The sequence below is a fragment of the Gavia stellata genome, chromosome Z (genome assembly GCF_030936135.1).
Source record: "Gavia stellata isolate bGavSte3 chromosome Z, bGavSte3.hap2, whole genome shotgun sequence".
Taxonomy (NCBI): domain Eukaryota; kingdom Metazoa; phylum Chordata; class Aves; order Gaviiformes; family Gaviidae; genus Gavia; species Gavia stellata.
This window is the reverse complement of record NC_082637.1, coordinates 36,416,593-36,441,062: the sequence shown is the minus strand read 5'-3', so window position 1 is coordinate 36,441,062 and position 24,470 is coordinate 36,416,593. Positions and strand designations below refer to the sequence as shown.

Genomic DNA, 24,470 nt, shown 5'->3' with positions numbered 1-24,470 from the left:
TTTAGGTAGGTTATTTTTTTGCGATCATTCAGTTTGACTCTGAACTCAGTCTGGAAAGTGCCGTTTGCAAAAGCTGTGAGGGTCTGAGACGGGCAATTCAAATTTAGGTGCATACACGCTTTACTTTCATAGTTGTGTCCCTGCACACTACTACTGTTAAGGCTGAGTAGGTCTCTAACCACCCTGCCCAGACTCTGGGGGAGATGCTTCCTCTCCTCTCTGTCTATATGGATGGATGAATAAAGTAATCGGATATTTCAGTCTAACACTGACACTTGAAATGCGCCCCCAACCCATCCTGTGAAATCCATGCCAGGATGAGGTTGAATGAGACTTTGAGCAACCTGATCTAGTAAAAGATGTCCCTGGCCATAGCAGGGGGCTTGGGCTAGATGATCTTTAAAGGACCCTTCCAAACCAAACCATTCTATGGTTCTATGATTCCATGAGGTTTGTTGGTGGCCTTGAAATTTCACAGCTGGCTCAATTTCTGTGATCTAGTGCTCTCACTATTTGAATCTAACTTGACCTTTGGGAGGGGAAGGTCAGAAAATGGGAGAATTTCCTTTGTCACACTTTGTCAATTTTCTGTGCTTCTACAACACCCAGCTCTCTCTGGCAACACCACTGTTTCTGGCCAACACACTGCAATCCTCAAGAAACTTCCTTTGTGCTTTTTTACTCAGACCTAGTCTGGATAATTTCAAATTCTGTTTGGACAAACATCCAAGTGAAAAGACACCTCACATTATCGTTCACTGGTACTCTGTAAAGAACCTCAGCTGAAACAGGTTTTAAATGAAGTTGATTTATTTCCTTTAATTTTTCTTTACCAGCCTCACCCTCTGGCCAGTGCACGGAGGAAGATGAATGATTTTTGACTCCTTGTCTAGTTGAAATTTTGAAAAAGAGGAACTGAAAAAGAAACCAGAAACAGCAGTAGATGTTGATCCAATTCAAGCAGAAAGCAGCTGAGCGTCCAAATTTTAGCACAGAGGTTTAGGAAAACAAGGTATTAGCTAACCAGTTTACAAAGTACAAATCCAGGCATGGCTCAAGTAAGAAACAGAAACTGAGAGTAAAAACTATGCATTTCTAGGAAAATCTTAAATGGAGCTACATCCAGTCATTTAAAGACTCAGAAAAACAAAGACTTGAAAAAAGCAATGAAAGAGGAAGTGAAGGGAGAATTTGGTCTATTTAAAAAAAAATATAAAATGCTACCATCTACAGATGTGACTACATGCTAAATTTTTAGAAAAGTGTCTGCTCTTGGTAACTTGTCTAGGTGGTTTTTGATGTGTGTTTTACAATTTCCTTTTCTAGAGATGGAAGATTATGAAGTTAACACAACTCAAAACAATTGTTCGAGACCCTTTCTCAGGCATTCAGCAGTTCTTGCTTGAGAACTTTCTCCTTGCATTACTTACTGTCATCCTAAGATCTACTCTAAAGATAAAAAAGAGGAAAAAATTACTCCCTGCTTCTACTGATACTGACCTGACTTAATTGCATTACTTGCATAATTTCTTACCAAATTCTTGCTGGGTTTTATCTGTGTCAGGCTGGGGAAGTGTTTCTTTGGCCTCAGCAGATCATAGCTTAACACTAGCATGTTATTCAGTAAGAATACCAAAACAAAGGTGTGCCTTGGGCTGTATGACATGGAGCTGTAGGCCATGCGTGGTGCTTGGGTTTCAGGCTCTGCTTTTCTAATGTAGCCTTTGTTCTGCAGTCCTTTGCTTTTCTTTTTGGCTGTATCTTTCAAACCTCCCCATTCTCTCCTACCTTTCCCAGGTTCCCCATTCTCTCCTACCTTCCTGCTTACTTCCCATCCTTGAGTCTGTATCTGCCCAGATAAGAGTGGATAGTGCTTAGGCCACGGCTGGGTTTTGGTGTTGAAGTAGAAAGATCACAGGAATACCTGCCTGTGAAGTGGGGATTTTCTGGAGAAGTCTGAAGTTCACTTTTCTAGTTGATAATTTCATTCATTGTGAGCAAGGATCAGATCTGGCACTGCTGTTATTAAAATAACACACCTTCCCAGATTTCCCCAAGCCCTCTCTAGGTGCATGTAAGTGGGGTTTCTTTTCTTCCTGTATCTCAGAAGGCTCCTTCAATTTTCTCTAATTAAACTGTCATCTTAATAATACCTTGGCTGAATGCCAAGATATGAAAATTCTTGGGAAAATAATCTTTTTAGAGGATTATAGCAGATTAAAGCACCATCCTGTGCTTAAAGACTTCAGCGTACCTTCTGAACAGTTAGGGATTGCAATGGTTTCAGAATATGTTGTCACACTTACTAAAGTAAAAAGGTAGACTTCAGAGAGAAGGGAAATTCTTTATGACGATTGGCATTCTTGGTTTTCAGTCTGAATGCTGTGTGTAGTACATGCAAGGATAAGCATAGGATGATTTCAATATACTAAAATGTATGGGTTTACTGGAGCTACTGGTTGAGGTCAGGAGTGGTATCAGTTATGTGTTAGTCCTACCTGATTATGCTTCCGAGAAGCATTCTGCCTTTCCAGAACTTGCAACTTTCTGCAGAAAGTGAAATAAAATAGATGGTATTGTTGGGACAACTTTTTTTGCAGATCTTTCGTAGTCAGTGGCAGTGTAAGCTAAACAAGGAAAGCTGGTGAAACTTCAGAAGTATTAACTGAGACGAAAATCCAGTTGTGTCAGCTGTGTTCTAAATCCATGTAAGCCAAAATAAAGGCCCTGCCCCCCAAAAGGCTCAGTTTTCAAAAACTCTGGGTAAAAATGTTCAGAATCTTTTTAGGTTCACTTTGATTGATCTCAATTAAAACAACTAAGGAACCTTTTCAGAGTGCACTGATATTATATTGATGGCAATAAAGTAATATTCCTAAAAGTCTTTTGTTTTGTAGTAAATTGGATAGTTGTTTAATTATGAGAACAATTCCCCATCTGCATGAATGGGGCCATGTGGTCTGGGTGTTTTGGTTGGAATGGTTGGAGCAGTAACAACAGATGTTAAAGAAAGGGAGGAAAAACATGGGCATTTTGAACATGCATTTTGAAGCCCAGTTGTGAGCATTGTTACAGGGAGTGGGCAGACTGCCAATATGCAACAGTTCTTCATGTAGGGGTTTTTTTTTTAGCCTGTAGTATCTGACTACATTTTGAACACGTAGTCTTTACGCTTTCTCTCCTGCGTTTCTTGATGTGAAAAAAATTGCTTTCTCTATCCCTTGTTAGGTGCATTAAAGAATAGGCCAGCTCTTCACAAGCTGGAATCTAATTATTTTCTCTATTATGGGGACTTTGTTGCTCCTCCAGTGCATTCATTAAGTTCCTGTCTCCAACTGTGCCTAACTGATTACTTTTGTGGTGCTCAAGACCTGTCTTTGCCCTCTGTGAGCATACTGGTTGTCTCAGGAAGAGGTGGAAAAGGGTTTGTCCTGGGCCTCGTGTGTGACACCTGTGTGACAGACCAGACTGTCCCCACCCTCAAAAGTTAGAAATGCTGATGATCGTCTTAGCTGCTGCCAGCCATTTCATATTATGCTACCTGAAGATTTGAAAAACCCAACCTCTATCTTTTTACCCTAGATAAGCAGTGTACAGAAGCAGCCTGGAAGGGAACTAGGAAGAATCAATACCTTTGTAGATGCTGGAAGCACAAGTACAAATATTCATAACTACAACTTCTAGAACTGAAATTCTGTGAGGAAGCTTAATCACATTAATCACACAATTAATCACATTAATCATATAATTAATGATGAAGCATGCCTTTTAACACTGCAGAAGATGGTCTGCAAGAACTGTAGTAGCCTGAGTTTCTCTTCCTACCGCATTGTTGTGTATCTCTACTACCCTGACCCAGTAAGGGACAGACCACCTCTAACGGTCACATAGTCAGTCCCACAACCCTGGTGACCATGCAGCCCGCAGTGAGGCTGCTTGGAGGGCATGGAGAAAGGGCTCTGCTGCTGTGCAGCCAGCTGTGCCTAGTTCCTCTCACATCTCCAAAAAGAAAGCCATAGCTATGAAGAGGTGTTTTTATGATTTGCAGTACATATGCTGATCCTTATGGCTGTATAATTTGAAGAAACCTTAGAAGTGGTGTGCTCTTGGTGTATTCAGGCCAAAGACTGCAGGGGCTGCCAAGATGCTGAAGTCCTTAAAGATGTCAGTTCACTGTTCCTCTGCAACAGCTGAGGGTCTTGCCCAAGATACGAAGAATTTTGAGAAAAATCAAACTGTTTAAAAATAGAGAAAATAGCATCAAGCATGGATTTTTCAATGAAGCTACTCATGTTACTGAAAATGCTACTCACCTTTGTCTCAAGCTTCCATTTCAGGCAGTGTTCTGATTTTTGGAACTGCTTGACACAAAGCAAATATTTTTGTGCTGCCTTGTTGTAGGGCTTTTTATTTGTTTGATTCTCCAGAATCTCCAGAATTTTTAACTTATGTTTAGTGTCTCTTCTGCAGTCAAAAACTTGAGTAGTTTGTCTTTGTGATCAAGGGCTTTGCTATTACACATACTCTGCGTGTGTTTTCCAATGAAGCAGCTAGCAGTGACACAGTGCATTTGATCTCCTGAGAGCTGTGCTCCATGTAAGACATTAATGCATTAGAGTAATTGCTTTAAAAGTTGTGTGAGATTAATAAAGGCTATAATACTAACACTTGTTGCATTGCAATTCAAGGTTTTACTCCCTGGAACTGTATCCAAACCTGAAATGGATTATTTTTAGACTCATTACTTGACATTACATGATGCTCAATTAATAGTTATTTCCTTTACTTATCAGCTGTGACACAATGCTTTGTTTGCATTTAACTGAAATATCAGACAACTGTTTTTCACAAACTCATAGTGCATACATTGAGTTGCAATTACTAAAAATAGAGAAAATTTAAAAAATTATGTCAATTCCTGACTACGGATTCAGCATGCACTTGGTTTTTATTCCTCATGCCTTTTCCTATTGTATTTGAATACCTAATGAGTGACCACAATTCCCAGCGCTCTTTCCTGCAGCACACCATAATAGAGCTGTGTTCCATTTTTCTTATAGAGAAGCAGAGGGAACCACACAGCAATGTTTTCAAATTTGCATTGCTAAGAATTTGAAAACGAGGGCACAACCTGTGGCAGACTCTATTACAGTGACTGTCTGAGCATTTACATTATTGCAGTGAATACTGGGTTGGACTAGATGATCTTTGAAGGACCCTTCTGACACAAACCATTCTGTGACTCTGTGATTTTAAACAAATATGGAAAGACATCCTAATGGGCTTATCTGCACCAAATTTGAAGAAATGTTAGTTGTGCCAGGATATATGGCATATAATTTTAGCATAAACTTGGCAAAAGCAAGTGGTGTATCCCCATTTGATTGTGCAGGGCTTACTGTAAAGGTGAATTATGTGCCGTACCAGGCTTCCTGCAATAATCTCAGACGTTAAGGACACAGTTATAGAGAGTTTGGGAGAGGAAGGCTTTGCAGGTATAAATCAGATTTTGTAGAAATGCTGGCTTTACCCAAAGAGTGATTCATCTAGATTTCCAGCTTTATTAAAAAAACACCTTTTATTTGCTGTAACATAGGCAAAAATAGCACCTTGGCTCTCTTTCTCTCCTTTGTTCTTTGCCAAAAGACTACGCTGTTTTAATCAAAAGACTACAGTATTTCAGAGGGCAATCTTAGTAAACATAAATAAACCATTTTCCATGACATGTGAAATAAATAGCATTGTTATTCTCTGTAATATGTTCCAGTTGAGAATCTCAGTGTTTTATAAGCATACATCTTGACTCCTTAAGAGCAATCATGCCTTCAAATAGCTTTGATACAACTTGGGCATCAATGGATCAAGTCATTTAACATGACTGAGGTGAGTGGAGTTTTCATTTGATAGGAAAACTGAGACACAAAATGCTTTCCAGGAAGCTGGACTAAAGCTTTTGAGGTGAAACCAGTATCCAGAATTTCTAACTTTAGCAGTTATGCTCAATCTGGCGATTGTTTTGACACACTGGCATGTCTGTCATGTTCATTACCTGTTAGAAGTAAGTTGAAGGGCAGCTGTGCTTGCAGAGAGATTCTATCTGCTACTTAACTCAAGCTAAACCTTTAAATGCAATCTGAAGTAAATAACAGTAATTTTTCTGCTGCTTTGAGGCTTTGCAGTAGAATAAATACAAGCTTCCTCATATTCAGTAGGTGGCTGTCGTCAGTGGATTGGATCTGGGTAATGATGTCCCTCATTCCCTGAAGATTAACAACTTGCCTTTCTATCACTTTAGTGGAAGTATATGCAGGTTAAAACTCCCTTTAGGTCACAGCTTCTTTTTTCAGACAACACAGCCATGTCATGGTTCATAAATTAAGAGGTCAATTGTTTGCACTGGAGCTGAAAATATCTCCCTAAAGGTTAGGCCTCTAAGAGATTCTTTAAAATGCTGGCAAGTTTCTATGACAATGGTCCTTTGAAAAGAATGTTTTCTGATACTTATCAGGGAAGAAACGTCAACAGTGTGATGCCTTATCATTTTGGACTCATTAACTTAGAAATCTTTGCCAAGCTCTTCGGAGTGTCACTTAACATTCCTGTTGTTAATTACAGGGAGAGTTAAACCTATGTCACGTAAAACTCAGTAGCAGTGATAAAATGTAATTTCCAGCCTTTTTCTTTTCCAAGGACAAGAATGGTTTTGTGGAATATAGCCAAAACCAATGCTCTTCACTCATGCAGCTGGACTACCAAATGTCAAGGGCTTCTTCGTCCTGTGTCCATGCTTGTAAGGGGGTAAGTGTTGTCTGAATTCAGATCTCTTCACTGACAGGCCACAAACGACTGGGTTCTTTATGAAAGTCACCAAACTGCCCAGGACTATGTTCCAAACTATGAGGATATGTAGGACATGTGTTACAAGGAGTCTGCAGGCTGTAATGTCTCTATGTAGGCATCTCTATTCAGTTTGCTACTGCAGCAACCTTTCCAGAGCATCACTGCTGCTCGGTGACTGTGGGTGAGTGAGGGTTTAACCAAGCAGAGAAGCTTTTTCTGGTGTCTTGGTGTTTCTGAGGCATTTCAGTGCCTCAGAAATGAAAGAGGAAATGGATGTACTCCCTGCAGCAAGTACCATCTCCTCTGTTGTGTTACATGTCAGTTGCTTTGTACCGTGAAAATTGAGCATGTTTATTGCTTGGCCATACCTGATAATCAACAGATCCTCAGTCTCTTATGAGAGAACTCAAAGGAATATCTTACATAGTACTTGCTTGGCAATGCTCTAGAAAATACTTTTGAATAAAGAGGGGAAATAACCAGCAGACTGTTTTGCTGTGATTTTCATTATTAACTTCTTGCTTGTAAACTCTGGGTTATTGTGGATGAAGAGGACAGACTGGAGCAGCAGCATTAACCCTCATAGTTGTGGTGGTGGTGCACAGCACTGCAAAGAAGCCCCAGCCAGTGACTCCAGTCACAAGCAGTAGTCCCAGATTATCCTTGTTTCTTTTATAGGAAGTGTGCTGGTTTTTTGATGGCGTGAACATGATTATCATGTTCTTATGAACTTGATCATGGGAACCACTAGGCGAGTCTCCATGCAAATGTGGGGGATTGACAGTCCCTTGCTAGATCAGCTCTCTGTCAATATATCTACCCTTATTTTCTGTTCACTGTCTGACCTTGCATTGCTGATCTTGCATTTTTATGTTTAGGAAGAGCATAACTTAGGGCACTCAGGGGCCTTCCCACATTTGTGGTAGCCAGGAGGACAGTGAATCTTTATGGACAGACTATATGTAGGCTAGGAAAGGAGAAGAAGGTAGATTTAATGCTTCCCCTCTTACACATGATCTTTTACCCTGTTCTTCTCAGCCTGCATTAGAGACTGAAGAGTGGACTGCTGCAGCCAGGTACTGTCACTCACAGAATAAAATTTCTGCCACGTAGTAAATACCTGGGAAATAATTGTATCTTTTTCCCTCCATGGTTCATCAGATCTTCCTGTGTACAGCCTTCGGGTTTGGATGAGCATGGGATGGGCACGAGTCTTTTGTTACTTTGAGAACTTCATCCTTCTTACAGGAATGTTGACTGAATGTGCAGATGACGGACAATGTGCGGTTTAGGCCATTGCTTATCAATGCAAGTCGAAATGAAAGAGAAGAGATGGGGGGGTCGGGGTGTGTGGGGTTATGGTGGTGGTGGGGGGTGTTCTTGCCTGTTTTGTGCTTTTGCTACACTTTTTTCTTTTCCAAATAGAAGTCTGGAAAGAAAGGGTATGACTGTACTTTGTTAAAGAAAGCTTACAGAAAACAGTTGATGGATTACCTTCATATCAACAGTCTGGGCTGCATGATTTTTAGCTAGCAATTAAGAAGGAATATATGCCATGTTTAAGTTTCATTCACCGGAAACTGAACTCTATTTCTGTGTGCACAAACATTGAAATAGAAAGAGTGAGTATGTGTACAAAAGGCATGTCTTCTCTTCAATGCTCTGGCATTTCTCAAGAAAAGCTTCGGTAATTTTAGTCTATCCTTTAGATAATGTGACCTTGACGGATTGCAAAAATTAATTGTACTCAAGGAGTACAATAAGAAATGAGGTGCCAAGTTCATTTCTGGAGTAATCAAACTGGTTTGAAAAAGGCTTCTGCAATTATGTTATGGATTAATGGGTCAGAGATGTTATACTTTAAAATAAGCCACCACTTTTTTGATCAGCCTGTAAGTACAGTTATGTTGACGATCCTAACCAGACCACTGTACAATACAAACATGCCATTCATCACAGTGAATTAGAAGCTACGTTCCAGCAAGCACAGACACAAACACACACACACAAGCTAACCCACAGCCATCTACACGACTCAGAGGAGATAAATTCCAAGTTTTTCTGAAACTTGATAAAGTCTGAGGATTACTACAGGTCTGAAAACCAGGACAGTATACCACTCTGATGTTAGTATTGTACCTCAAGGAAATTATTTTTTTGCCTAGTGTTTTTCCATAAGCAAATGTAGCCCAGATTGTATCATATTACACATCGTGTAGCCTTGAGTTCATTTTAATTTTTAACAGTCATCTGTTTTCTTCATCTGCCTTTAAGTCATGCCACAGGAACATCTGCTGGTTCCTTTCTTTCATACTATTGACTTCAGTTTTGCATTTTTATCGTGTGGTTTTGTTTCCATATGAGGGTCAAAGTCAGCTTCGTTGTTCAAAAAAGGGCAAGGGAAGGCAACATGCTACAGAGTTACACTCATGCTGGGTTTGGCCCCTGCTTACACAGGGAACCTGAGAAGAAGTAGGTCTTCCCCATGCTGTCCCTCTTCCACTTGTAGTAATGCCCTGTGGCTGGGTTGAAATTCTGTTTGTCCCGGACACTTAAAAGTGCTTTTGATCCCTGTGCTGAGATGGGCATAGGGTGGTCTGTCCCTGGTAATTCTGTCCCTGTATTGCGGCTTTGCAACACAGTCTCTGTGCTCTGAAAATGTGGGCTGTCACGTTTACTCCTCAGGATGCACCAACAAGTCACTGTGTAGCAGAAAATTTTACTTAGACTCCTACCAGCCTGTCAAATCAGAAAATCTGATGTGAATCTCGTGACAGAAGGCTGGAGAGATATCTTGAATTCTGCAAAGTATTAAACAATTGGTGGTATTTGGCCTATACCTTTCCTCTTTCCTGCTGTTCTGAATGAAAAAAAAAAATTTGAATACTCATGGATTTTCCTTTGTTGCAACTGCAATTAGTCAGTAAAATGAATATGTTAATTTTAATACTTAATACTTTAAGATGCAACAGGATTTTGAACAGCAGTCAGCTGAACATTTCAGCTTGCAAAAAGTATCACATTTATAAGTAGGCAATATGCATTGCTATTAAATTGATAATTCACTTTATTTTAATTTTACCAGCCACCTTGAAATAAGATCACATCCGCTTCACTATTATCTTATAGAGGAAATTAATCATGTCTGTATTTCAGTAAAGACTCTTTTCCCCTTCTTGTTGGGGAAAACTGATTGATCTGAAAGGATTTTAGACCACCTCTTTCTAGGAATCTTTAATACACAAATGAGTGTCTGTGTCTGTGTGTGTGTTGAAGGAAATAAACTAGCAGAAGTGGGGAGAAAAAATGAGCTAACCTTATTAACAGGAGCTCAGTTTTTAGTCCCAACAGACTTAACTAGCAGAAGGGGAAAGGAAGATCTGGGGCTGGCTGCCAGAGAAGCACTGCTGAGTGTAAACACTCCAAGGCATCTCAGAATGCCCTTATCATAGGGAGCCCTAAAGTGTTTGTACTCTGGGACTCTGCAGTCAGGAGCAGTCTTGCAAGCAAAGAGTGTTTATTGTGGATCTTCAGTACGGAGAAAACGACAGCCAAACTGACCAGAGAGACTGGAATTTCATCTCTCTCTCCCCCCCGCCTCTCTGTCTTTCTCTCTGTCTCCCACTCATTGGATTTCTTTCTCTGCCAGCCTTTTAAACCAGAGATTACTGGGTCAGTGACATTCATTATTCCTTTTATTCTAGTATGGTCTCGTGTTCAGCCTCCTGAAGAAATGCTGCTACCTGTAAGTATCTGCTTCAAGTTTGTTGTATACACTGAATGCTGTTGTGTTTGTGGTGTTTTAAATGGTGTTTAACAGCTTGCAACATGCAATTTGCTGCTGAATCTTGCAGCAGAGCAGTTGGACAGTAATTTTTGTACTCGGGATGGAGGAAAGCTCAGTTCTAACTTTGGAGGAAAACAGGCTGGTTCTTGCCAGTAGTTTAGTAGAAGTTAACTTGGAAGTTAGGGATTCCAAGCAACTTAGTTTATCCTAATATTCAAGTTGATAAAGATTTCTCCGCTATGCTCGCTTTCTTCCATCAGCTCTAATAATACTTTGTGGTTTTATCTTTTGTAAAAGCTTGGAAGCACTAAGCAAGATTTGTTTTCTTAAAATTGTCTTTTTAGTAAGACACACTGTGAGAAAGAAATGTGATAAAAAGCACTGAAAAACATCATGAAAACTTTCAATATTATTAAGTCTTTCTAAAGGATACATTTCATTTAGCTGGGAGAACTTGTTTTTTAAATGCATGTTTTAAAATTGTAGACTTTTATTTTGCAGTAGGGATCTGTGAGAGTTTTCACATTTTCATGTACATTCAGACAGCTGACTTCATTCTTCTGAAACAGACAGATGTTCATTGGTCATAGGTATGTGTAAATGTTTATGTGTGTTTCTGAACATGCACGCACACACACATGCTTGCACAGTTTTTACATTTCCTGCTGATTTCTATGCATTTATCAAGAACCAAACTCTAAAACCTCACCTTTTAGAGATTAGTTGCTGTCACTCTGTGTTGTGCTGAGACACTCCAACAAATCCTGTAGATAATTACTCACAGTTTCTTGACATGGTTATTAAAAGGGGATTTTGCAAGTTATGTTTTTGCTAGTTAGAGAATTCTACTAGTTCATCATCTCAGCTAACTCAGGACTGCACATGACCTTAGGCAAAATTTCTGCTGTTGACTTGTGTCCAAGGTGTCTGTGGGAGGCATTGGCACTGTAAATCACCAGTTGTTTTCACAGTAAAAGAGCACACACATCTGTAGAAGTTGTCTCTTTTCTCTTACTTGGCTGTTGCTACTGTAGGCCCGCCAGCATTTTCTTCATTATTCTTCCCTAGGGTTTATTTTGCATGCAACGTGACTGCATGCAGATTGATTTGACCTAGAGAATGAGGTGGTTTGGATCTGGGCACCTTTAGATTTTGAACATTTTTTCCAGCATAGATCCCTGCTCTGAGAAGAATTAGCCAAGTATAAGGACAAATGATTAAACAAGCCCCTGGACAATGACTTGATTTTTTAAATGGAAGTGCCTCATGCCTGTTCATTCATTACCTTCATTTTCTGCAGTCCTTGAAGTAGTCATGGTAATATTAGTCTATGATAATATTAGTTAGAGTACAACATGAATTTATTTATTCATGGGGAAAAGAAATGACTTCATCAATCTAACAGCGAATTTAGATGGCAACAACAGTATGTGTAGTAAAAACATCGCGGTAAAATAACACATTAGTCAAATAATGACACATGAAAAGTGCAATCTGCTTGACTGCACTTGTTGAGCATAAAGGGAGACTGAGCAGATCATTCATCATCAATACATTAACTTTGCTTCTCTCATTTTTTGAGATTCTGTGGCAGTCAGTTGCAGACCCAGATTAATTTATCTCATGCTAATGGCTATGTGGGCTACAATTACTGTAGATAGGGTGTCCGTGCAAAGCTTCGTGCTTTCACAACTTGCAACACGAGATCCTCAGCTGCCTTTTTTGCAGTTGGGTTAAAAAGCCTGAATAGATTACATTTGGAAAGTTGTTAAACACTCCCTAATGAAATGTGTTATTTCCATCTCTAGTTGCTATCATTGTAAAGCCTGCAACAGTATGTCAAAGAACTGTAATAGCTGGCTGTGAAGATAATCTGTAGCTAGATTGTGTTTGATTTTCTGACAAATGTTGTCTAAAACCATTATGCAACTACATGAGCTGACAGGTTGTAGCTACACTGTGCAGGCATCCTGAATGCGTAAGGATATACCTTTATCAATGAAAATTGTTAACAAAAGAGGACCTATGGTTTCAGGGTTTTTTTTAGTGCATCTACATTAGTTTTGATGAAATGTGTAACTATTTAATCTAGTGCATACTCCTTGTTTATCAAACATAATTTGAAGGCAATCATACCACATAGAAGTAACTTACAGATTTCACAGAAGAACCTCAAATCACTTTTGATTTGTGTGTAGGGAACATCAAACTCCCAGTGGAGTCCCCTCACTTATGTTTGGAAACCTAAATTTGTGCCTAGGCTAAATCTATCCTCTTTCCCTTAGAGAGCTAGATAAACAGGAAGGAATTGCTCTTTGGAGGCATATCTTTTGCTCCTGCAATATAGCAGTAATCCTGGCAAAAAGCTCAAACGAGCGTCTAAGTTTCACATATCTAAGGCACAAAGAGATGAACCAAGCCAGTGTGTTTGTGGGGAAGTATAAACCATACCATCTACCAGCTGTTAAAATTTAAGCATTTGAAAAGATCCTCTGTGTAGCACGGGCAGCAGATTGCAAGTCTTCTTTTGTTTAGCACTGTGAGATGCAGCACGCCCTTCAGAATGCTTGCTTTTGTGAAGAACAGTCTGCAAAGTCTTCCTTCTCAAAAATTCAGAACCTTTGCCATTACCCTCAAGGCTCATCAGCTCAAAGCTCAGCCTTCTCCCCACACTCTGTTACCCAGCCAACCAATAGCAGTGCATAAAGAAATATTATTCTAAAAACATCAAAACCACATGCTGCACTTCAGGTAGGTTTCTACCTCTACAAGGGAGTCTGCCAGAGATGGAAGTCCACTGCCATTTCATTGCTCTGTACTTCCATGTAGGGCAGGGTTGGGTGTTATCACATATAACTTCCTGAGTACATGAGCAGATTACGCGTAAAATTATGGAGAGGTGCAATATGTCAGTGGCACTGCATTTCACCACCACTGCCTAACGATTGTTCTGCAGAAGTATCAGACCTTGCAGTTCATGTTTGTAATGAAACAATGTCATTGTTGGACAGCCGGTCACAGCTTCCTTGTCCCTGCCTCCTCACCTTCCTATTCCTTGTGCAGGAGGCTTTTTCTACGGGTTTTGACACCCTCACACTTGTGGGTCAGAGATGCATTCTCTCTCTGATAGAGCTCCTCTGCCATAAGTCAAGCCTATCTAGCACCTCATGCATGAGATCTGACCATAGCTTGCAAAGGTCCTGGAAAAGCATGGGGCTCCAGAGCTGGAAGACTTCTGTTGTCATGTTAGGTACTGAATGCAATGCTATCATTTCTGTCTTCACTCTCCAAAGTTATAGGTCAAAGTGAACCTGATGATTTTGTCCTTGTAACACAAGCATGATGGTCATTGACTAATCCTAGGCTGCTTGATGAGTTTCACTGGTTTCTTTTCTATCCATTACTAGTTACTTGCTAAAATTAAATGTCTTTTTGAAGTCAATAGTCTTGGGAGATTTCCTCTATCCACTACACTCCCTTCACCCATCCACAGTTTCCATTACTAGGGGTAGTTTTCATTTTTATTTTTGACTCATCTTCTGGGTGGATTAGGGAAGCCATTCCGCTACCCACATGTTGTTATAGACTGCTCTTCTCTTAAGAAGAGTAGGTCTTATTCCCTCTCTGCAATGCATATGATTATACATGAAATAAAACAGATGGCTAATGTAGTCCTTTTACTTTACTGTTTTCACTAGTTTTCCTCTAGTTTATACCTGCCCTCCCCCTGCATAACTTGGAATTTCCAGGATCCCTCTCTCCCTTCTCGTACAGGAAAAGGAGAAAAGAAGAGAAATTAAATATGTGCCTGATCTTTACAGTTGTGTCATGCTCTTAGGAGAGTACCAGGACAACAGTAAACTACAAACCAATGACAGTAAAAAACCATAGTGGTTTGTGTTAACATTTACACTGAGAAGTAGCCTACTCCCTTTGACTGCCAAAACCCCAACCTTTTGCAGTATTTGAACACTCAAAAGAAAATTTTAAGTGGAAATATTCAAACCTGAAAAGTTAATTAGTCCTGGAAATGGTTGGTTCAGTCTGTATTTCTCCTATGCTGACTTCCCCTGCAAACAGCTATCCCCTATAGCTTTATACTCCCAAAAGGAAGATGGGAAATTAGTGAGTACCGAGACCCAGGAGAATGAGGGTCATGTGCAGGATAGTAACCTATGGATAACATTAGTGGAAGAACCTCACTGGAAGCTGGAGTGTTTTATGGACTTCCTCAGGCAGCTGTCAAAAAGATATTAATTATTTCTTTTTCAGAGTAATTTCTGCATTGCACTCTGTTCAAGTTCAGCATTCATGCCTGGTGGAGAATGGGGAGTCAGAGGGTGGCAGTTCCTATTTGTGTAATGATCTTAAAAACACATAAAGAGCAACTAACAGAAAAAAAAATCATCTTTATCTTCTCCACTTCTGCTATGTGAGACAGTTTTCTGGGCTTAAAAGAGTAGAGGGCAAAGGCCTTTTCATTGGTCTTTTGAAGAGAAAATATTCACCTGTTAAGAAAATGAAGTTTAGCTGTTAGTCTCTTATCTTTATTAGAACAAAAGCCAAGACTTGATTTTAATTGCTTTTACAGTTGTCTTCAGTATAACAGGCATCTGCTAACAATGCAGTCTTGATCTCTATCTCAAAATTTAAAGTACTTCTAAGAATATAAGCAGATCTATTTAACACTTAAAAGGGAACAATGCATTGTCTTCAAGATGGTCTTTAAGGGGCAACCACAATCAATAGCTCCTTTTTGTTAGACTCAGTTTGGGACTCTGACTTGCTCTGTCTTTTTAAAAGTATGTTGTGTAATGGCTGAAGGCCAAGCTGTTAAGTATCCCTGCTCCTGACTGATTGAAAGTCTTCCTCTCAGTATTTCTCTTTCCCTTTATTTTCTTGTCTGTCACTGTCTTAAGCCGCCCCTCCTGCCCCCCTATGGCTTAGCTCTGTTTAATGGGAAAGAGTGGAGCACTGCTCCTTAGATAGAAACCCCTCTGCCCTTACAATTTCTGATTGATGCAGAAGGGGGTCTCATAAGGAGTGGAAATTAAAAGGGTTCAGCAAGGGCTACAGAGGAACCCTGTGGAAAAGAATAATCCAGTTTCAGCCTTGTATTAAGCTGCAATACTTGGCATTACAGTGCAATGATGTTTATGGTCTTATACTCAGATTTTTCTCCTCTATTACTTGTCTGCCTTTGCGTAATGTCAAATATGCTTTCAGTCTTACATTGGCCAGTCAGCATATGGGGATACTTCTGCACTCAGTTTTCACTACCTAATATCCTAAGCTTGGGTGAATCATAACTTAGCGTACGACAGTGACAACAGTGAGAATCAACATTGACGCCAGAAATAATCTCTGTAAATTGAAACTGTATTAGGTCTTCATCTGATAATCACTGTTAGAATACCTGTAATATGAAAGAGGGTAGGATGAAGAACAACAGTGTTCTTCTACCTTATAGTATTCTGCTTTAATACAACAAAGAAACAAAGGAAATAGAAATGTTAATAACCTAGATATAGCTGATTTCAGCTGCTTTCCCTGATGAAGAAAGGTCTATTCATTGACGATGCAATGAAACATTTCCCGTTTCCTTACTTTGCCAAAACGTGTACAGGATTTGTCAAAAAGTGCACAGGACTTCTGTTTACAGATCAAAACTAAGAAAGGAAAAAAAGAAGGGAACTGTTATCTGCCATTCTTTAACTCAGCAAATACCTTGCCAAACACTTAGCTTCTATGTGACCTACAATCCTTGTTTGTAGTGCATGGAACAAAAAAATTAAATAGCAAACAGTCCAAGGGGTGTATGTGTTAATTGCACATTCTGAAGTGGCAACCCCCTAATTTAATAGCAGGTTCCTTTCATTGCCATAGGCTAAGTTTTAATTGCTGTAATAATATTCGTCTTGTTTCCTAGAAATTGTGGAAGGCTGATATTTGTTTTCTTTAATCCCATCTTCTAGAAAAAAATAATCCTATGACGTTCTTTCTGTTTCATATAAACTTTTTCTGGTGTTCATTAAAACAAATCTGTCCAACTCCCAGCCCACAATAATCATCCTCCATAATCCCGTTCAAGCTTTGCAAAAGAAGAGGGCAATTTTGGATCCAATTGTTCAGTGAAATCTCCCAGACAACCAGAGATTTTGTCACACACAGAGAAACTCTTAAGGTCTCATCCAAATCCCATTGAAGACTTTGGGTGTCATAGAGACTTGGCTCAAGGTCACTAGTGATTACAGATTTTTTAGTCAGGTTTTAGGTATTACAACTGAGAGTTATTGGTGCTGTTTCTGATCTTATTTTCAGTTGTTTTGCACTGGTACCTAAATCATTGGGATTAGTCTTTATTTACATCACATTAGCCCTCCTCAAAATCAGACTCAGTAATCTGTATCTTTATAACACCTAAATAAAGAAGAAGTGCTGGAAACCTTCCCACCAATGTATTAATATTTGCATTCTTTGAAGTAAATTTCATTCATGCAGGATTTGTAATGACAAAAAAAGATTTTCAGAAATTATCTAAAATAGCAGATCTATCTGACATGGATCTAGAGACACACAACTGAGAGTTTCTATGTGTACTTCTGGATGGGTCCTGCACAGATGTATGTTTTCTCCAGAGTTTCCTGTTGGAAGGACATCAAGCTTTCAATAACTCAAGGATGCTTTTGGGGACTTAACGCAGTTCTCCAGATTCCTGAAGCCAATGAACAATTGATAAATTGGGAAGTTTAGTCAGATATTTTGTGATGATGATAACTCTACAGCAGTCTTTGAGTTCCTTTTTTGCAGTGTTTCTTTCCTCCTCTTTTTTTTTTTTTTTGTTGTTGTTTTGAGAATCTTGAAAACCAGTTGTATTTCGTGAGAATGCTAATGTTTGTAATTAGCCATTGCATAATTTCTCACATGTGCACCAGCAGCCCTGAGGGAAAACTAGTTCTTCTGGCATTTCGAGGAAATTCTTAACAAAACACATCTGAAGTTCTCAGTAACCCTCCCCACATTGTCCCCAGTCTGGTCTGTCCCTCTGTTAACTCTACAGAGTCACATCCACCGCCTTTTCAGAGGCCTCTTCTCCCTCTGCCTTCTTCCCTGGGCTCATCTATAGAGCAGGGCAGAGATCTGCTAGCAGATGAGGAGCTCCTCAGAGTTCCCCTTGCACAATGCCTTGGACACATCTTCAGGACTCCTTTTCCAGGCTCCCAAACCTCAGGGTCAGATTGACCAGTCTACGTCTAGTTATGGGAAAGGAGGTCTCTTTCTTTGTCGCTGCATTTTTTATAGCAGTATGGTTTTATATTGGATCTCATGGGGATTACTGGACAGTTTGCAGGGTACAATGCAGTGTTTTGCAAAAATACACCACGTAATTAACTTGAGTCCTTTCAGCTTAGAGTCATCACATGATTTAGGGTTTAAGAGACCTCTGTAGGTAACTGGTCCCATCCCTCGCTCTCAGCACAGCCAGTTTTTACGGCAAGTCCAGCTTCAAAGTTACATCAGGCTACTCAGGCCCTGATTTTTTAAATACCTCTGAGGATGGAGACTCCACAGACCCTCTGGGAAACCCGTTCCACTGACCATGCTCACTGTGACTTCTTTTTTTCCTAATATCTAATGTAAATTTCCTTTGCTGTGAACTTTGTGGGTTGCATCTTGTCCCTTTGCTCTGCACCTCCAGGCTCTCTGCACTCTCCTGTTAGGTGTCTAAAACCAGCAACAAGCTCTCTCTTCTTCAGGCTGAACAAACCCAGCTGTCTTGGCCTCTCCTCATAAATCATGTGCTCCATCCCCACTCAGGGATAACAACTAATATATGATATATCACTGAACTGACATGGCTATTTTACTTCTGGGACCGAAGCTTGTAGCTTTTGTGAGCTTGTAGGCACACAGTGCACCCGGAGCTGGTTCAGGTGTTTTACCATACAGACAGACCCTTAGAAAGTCCATGAGGAAACTGCTTAGTTTAAAAATACTGATTCTCCTAATGTGTTGTTCATGAATACCATCATTCTATTAAGCCTTTAAGTATATCTGAAATATTGTGGTCCATTTGGAATTAAATAGTGCCTCAGTCATTTGTTCATTCTGGATACACAGGTGACATGCCAAGGAATAGCAGGGATGAATCAGATTCAGCCATGGCACTAAGGGCAGATAAGTAAGGAGACTGTAAGGAAGTCCAAAGCAGCCACAAAATATAGCAGCGACATCACCAGTGGTTGTAGAGCTGCTGGAGAGCAACACACTGTCACTGTAGATCAGCATAAGTACCGTGTAGCACACATGCGACTTTGCTGAAGCAATGGCCTTCTTCACACAGAGAGGAGAATGCTAATCTGATGGCATTCACTCCAAAACCTTCTCATTTTATTTTGTTATGTGCTGAAAGGATCTCTTGTAATTTCATTTTGCTATCATTGGATAAGTGATTGAGAACGTGAGGTTATACTTCTCAAGATCTTCACTTGGCCACATGAGGAGACAGCCCTGCAGCTGACAAGTAGGGGCCAATTGCTGGAACATATGGGGCAAACAAGCGTAGTGATACAGGAACAGTGTCTGGAAGCAAAAGCAGTCAAAGCAAGACAACATGGGACCAATTTTGTAGCAGAGAATGGCTGACTCAACCACCATGAAACTGGCCAAAATGCTCCTGGCTCCTCTTGGAGCCTTTCTGTTGATGCAGGGTAAGAAAAGGCAGCAAAGAAACCACCACCTGTGCCTGAGGTTTATGCCTGCACCCAGTGCTGGGCTTTGTGGGCAGGCACCAGTAACAGATCGACGGGCTTCAATCAGAGCCAAGGTACAGACACCTTTGCACGAATGACTCTGGCAGTGCTTGCTGGAGGGAGACAGCTGCCTTTCCCTACTTGTAAGCACATATATAAGGTGTAAAGAGAACAATACAGTGCTATTTCTGAACTCGTGATTAGACTGTCACTGAATGATAATATGTTTTTGTGGTAGCTATCCAGGTGGGAGAGGAGAAAGTCAAAAATGTCCAGGTTTTAATTTTATCATTTCTCATAAGGTACCTGGTGCCCTGTGAATTAAAGCATTTTGCACTGTAAATCAATGCCCCAGCCTGGTATTATGGAGCACGATGTTACTGGCATTGTCATGAGCTGTAAACCACCCAGGTCTGTGCCTCAGAGTCATTGACTGCCTCTTCGCACTTTGCAAGGTCCTAGTCAGCGTCTAAAATTCCTGATTATTTTCTTCTTATCTGAGCCCCTCTGTGGCTTAAGAAACTGAGTCTTCTCTGAAGCTAGCTGAGACTTACTCACACATTGCTTCTTCATCAGGGGCTGGAATCAAAGGATTAAAATCCATTGCAGTCCCTGTGCCAGCAGCCTCCTGCTGGCCAAAGATCCCGGCATGCCTGAAGTCAGAGGAGATGTTAGGCAGAGCGTCTTCATGAGACATATGCCAAGGAAGTTATTTCACTTCCCTCAGCCCCACTTTCACTTTGTTCGATGCAGGAAGTGGCAAGAGGGCACAGCAATAGAGAAGGTTTTCACTCAGAACATCTCTCCATGCTTTGCAGCTGGTATTTTAAGGAAACACAGGTTATATTTGAGAAATGCTAGCAATCCGTGCGCTATGTGATAAATGCCAGTCAGATATTCAGGTTAAAAGGGTGCACTTGCTGCAAACCATACTTTCTCACTTGGCAGCTGAAGTGTAATCTGTTTTCCTCCCCTTCTTTTCAAGTTGTCCTTTGTAGGATCGCAGACCGCGTTTCAAAACTACATGTTAAAAAAACTTTCATTCCCTTTCCTCTGGCTAGAATTCTACATTTTCTCTCCAACTTAGTTCAGACTGATCTGGCTGATAATTTGAGATCAAAATGGAAAGATTTTCAGATAAAAAGCTAGAAAACCAGAGTTCAGATTTTCTGCGCAGACTACATAGTCAACATACATCTAACTTTAGACATATGTTAATCCCAACATGAAACTGAGATGAAGTGAGTGGATCTGTCTCGTGTTACTTTAAGAAGTGAATAATTTCAAAGAAATTCTTAACTGCTGATTGTTTTTCAGTGAAATCTAAAACTGGGTGGGTATGTGCATACAATTCTAGGTTGTTCAGAAGGTCATCCTGCCAGAAACAGTAGAGTGAACACTTATCTGTTAACAATAATGAAGAAAATAAAGAAATACATGGATTTGGTTTTTTATTCACTTTCAGGAAAGCTCACTGTTGGTGGTAGTGTTGGGGTTAAATTAGACTGTGCAAATAAGTAGTCAGGGCACAAAAAATTTACAAGAAACTGACAGAATGTTGATGATTTAGTAGCTTGAAATTCTTACGGTCTTATCAAATTTAATTAAATCAATACCATTGCCTATTCTTTGGGTCATAGATTCAGTTACTTTGAAGGGTTGTGGAAATTAGGGTCTTATAAGGATTTCAACAGTACTTGTTCAATGTCAGAAGAACTATGCTTCCCTTATGAGTTTATAAACATGAAAGATGAAGAATAATTGTAAATGTGGGCATGAGAAGCTTGTGTAATTTTTCTTCCATATTACCATTTGTTCCTTATTTCCACTGAATTTGCCTCAGAATGATTACTTTTTTGTGTGAAAAAGAAAAAAATCAGCTTTGTTGTGCCACATCATATGTTCCTATGTTGATGTCCTGGCATAGTGACTCACTATAGGAGGAAGAGTTGAGAGGCACTGGCAAGGTGTTTTCAACTAAAGGTTGAAAGTTTTCCCCCACATTCAATGGCAAAGCAAAAATAGATTTAACAGAAGGCCACTCTCCCTCTATCCCACTTTCAGGTATATTTAATCTGGACGAATGACTACTCCTGCACTTTCAAATTACTTGGATGCTTACACCCTTTTATTAATATCTACTTGGTCCAGCAGTAAAAAAGGCCAGTAACAAAGGATCCTACACAGCAAGTGTTTGTATGTGCATATGGATCAAAGGTGCCTGGAATTCACAGGGAGAGCTGATCTGTTGAGGGAGAAGTCTCACTGGCACATAGCTAATTTTCTGATCATGTGTGCACTTAATAGTATTCAAAGGTGAAGTTAAGCTGCTGTCTGAAATGAACGGCAGTTGTAAGAAATGGTGGAATTTTTTTGTGTGGTTATTTTTTTCCCCCCGATAGTTGCTCAATGCCTTATATTAATTTTCTTTCTTTTTTTTTTCAGGATTAACAAACTTTAAAAGTACTCTGAGAACACATTCATCATTTTGTCAGGCTTGACCAATGAATTTTGTAAAAACCCAAGGATATTTTGAAAGGCCCCTGTCCAAATTTCAGTCAAGGGGTGCATCTTAATAGAAAACATGTGGTACATTGTTACCTGTGACTAACATTTTGGTCCTTCATTATATGGTGGAAAATCTGCTGACGGAGAAAGAGAAGACTTCTTTTGTTAAGAACATTTTCACTGGTGGAAAAGAGCTGGCGTCCCCTTATAATATGAAGCCCTTTGAGAAAAGCTGGTTGTTTCTACTGCTGCCTGCTGTACTAAGAGTTGTATGCTCCTCCTTTATTAGTGTCAACCTTGGGGTGAAAGTGATGAAGGGACAGTCTGTCTTCCTGTCAGAAGATGACCTCAAATTTTCCATCCCCAGAGAGAAGGATGCCTGCAAAATAGAAGTTGTGATTAATGAGCCAATAACACAGAGGGTTGGGAAACTAACTCCTCAGGTATTTGGGCTCCATTGTGCTGCTCTGAGTATCTACATGTGCACAGGTGTGGGAGAAACTAGGAAGAGCTGCTTTACTGAATTTTTTTGGGGTAGTGACTAAAAGGCATGAAGCTGATCGGCCTGTGAGATTCAGCCTTTTGCTAAAAGTAGCCAGCTGACAGAGAACTGCACCTCTGAAAACCAAAAGCTGAGCTCAGTAACACGAGTGCATAAGAGGGAGTCTGGTCAGAGTCTCCTTTCACAAGCGGAAAATGGGTATTTCACAACTTTTGGTTAGGAGATATCCCATCTCCCAGCTGTTTGTTCTTCTACCCTGAGGGTAATCGGTGCCCCTCGGGTAATGCATAGCCTGCTAGAGCATTTTGCATTTTAGTCACGCAGCCACTACTTAGGGAGCAATTAAGAAAAAAATCATCGCATACAATAAGCACATTGTGTACACCGTTGTTTGCTCTGCTCTGCAACAGCTAAATTGCTAGCAGATGGCAAATACATTAAAAAAAATGTTTTCTGTTAAAATTTCAAGCTTGTAGGAATAACGAAATGTATTTCACGTATCACCATTCTGTTACTCATTTGCCTTACAAACCTCCCTACCCGAGTCATAGCAGGAAGGAGTTGGAAGTAATTGACATGAAGATGTAATAGTAGAGATAGAAGACGAATGGTTTTAAAATGAACCATAACCAAACAGTTTTTGTCTATTTTCAAAAAGTTTTGTTAATTGTACCATGCAGACTGCAATTCGATATGTTTCTATATGTATACTATTTTAAACATCCTCTCTGAGGTTTCTGGTGATCTCTGTGAAGGTGCATGCAGGAGCACCAGTCTCAGTGGATTTTTCAAAGCTTCTGGCTTGCTTATCATGTTTATTTTTGCAGACCACTGACGAGTACTTCAGCTGACCCAGCACTCAGAAGGAGGAGAGGCATGCCAGGGAAAACAGGAGGCGATGAGCAGGGCAATGTGTGATCTTCTCTGGAGACTGGCCCCAAGACACGCAGTGCCTCTGCTGAGACTTCCCCAGGGCTTGCTCTCTGTCAGCACAGGGGCTCTGACCATAGTCCCCCCTCTCCAATTCCCCAGTCTAGCTTGGCCCATGAGGAGAAAGAAGGATTTACATGTCTCCTTGCTGGCAAACCTCTTCTGTAGGCAAGCTGGCTGGCTGAATGAGTGACTTTGCTTTCAGTTTCTGCTTCAGCCTCTATGTGCAGTAGGACCAAGGTATTTTGAAAAAGCTGCTTTGTCCTCTGTAACCTGATGTGCTTCAAGCACAGGGTCGGAGGCAGTTTTCCAGCAACCCCAGAAGATATGTAGTCACCATACCTTATTTTTCAAAATAACTAGGGTCTTTGCCTTTCCCCGCTCCCAACCCCACCTCCATTACGTGCCCATCCTTTCATAGCCCCGACGAGAGCCCAGGCAGCCAAGTGTGGTTCCTGGAGGCTGCAGGCACACCTCAACTGGAGGGGCGAGCTCTGCTGGGCAGCTGGCCCTGGGGTACCAGGCTGGAGAGGGGCTGTGGCTGCTGGTGGTGCCTGGGATACTTCCCCCAGACAGCTCCTGGCCTGAGTGTCATCCCGTTAGGAAAGGTGCCTTCTCCACCTCCCTGTAGCTGTGGGGAGGTGGGAGTGCCAGAGACACCCCAACACGTGGGGTCCCCCAGGGAGACTGCCAGCAAGACAGGCAGTCTGCTTATCTCAAGTCATATTTCCTTGCTGGGAAAGAACAAGAGGGCATTTGTAAGTTGAGGGCTTCTGTCTTAAATGACAAAATGACACTGAAAGTGCTGCCTGAGCTTTCACCATTCCTGAAAAAAGGTGTCAGAGTCCACCCCCCGCCGGTGCCACTCATGCTCTTTCTACCAGGAAATCCTGCAGCCAGAACATGTTTCTGATCTGATCTGTTTTACTGCCATTAAAGTGAGTAATGTCCTAGGAATGTATGACAATTTAATTATAAATTGTAATTGAAAAGCAGTTGAAGTAGAAAAAAACCAAAGCTCGACAGTAATTAGGAAAAGATTTAGATCTCCTTTGTCTTACCCAGTGAATTTATAGACCATTAGAGTTGCCTGTTCATATAAAAGGAAAACATACTAGGAAACATAAACCAGATGTTTCTTTTTGCAAAG

General features: G+C 40.5%; 1 protein-coding gene across 1 annotated transcript in view; it reads left to right on the top strand.

The window, feature by feature from the left end:
* The first annotated feature begins 22,100 nt into the window (after positions 1-22,100).
* FREM1 (FRAS1 related extracellular matrix 1) overlaps positions 22,101-24,470 on the top strand; it is a 61,069-nt gene continuing 58,699 nt past the window's right edge. Inside the window, exon 1 of the mRNA XM_059833925.1 lies at positions 22,101-22,331. Coding sequence (XP_059689908.1) covers positions 22,101-22,331 — 231 coding nt within the window. The remainder of the gene's footprint in view (positions 22,332-24,470) is intronic.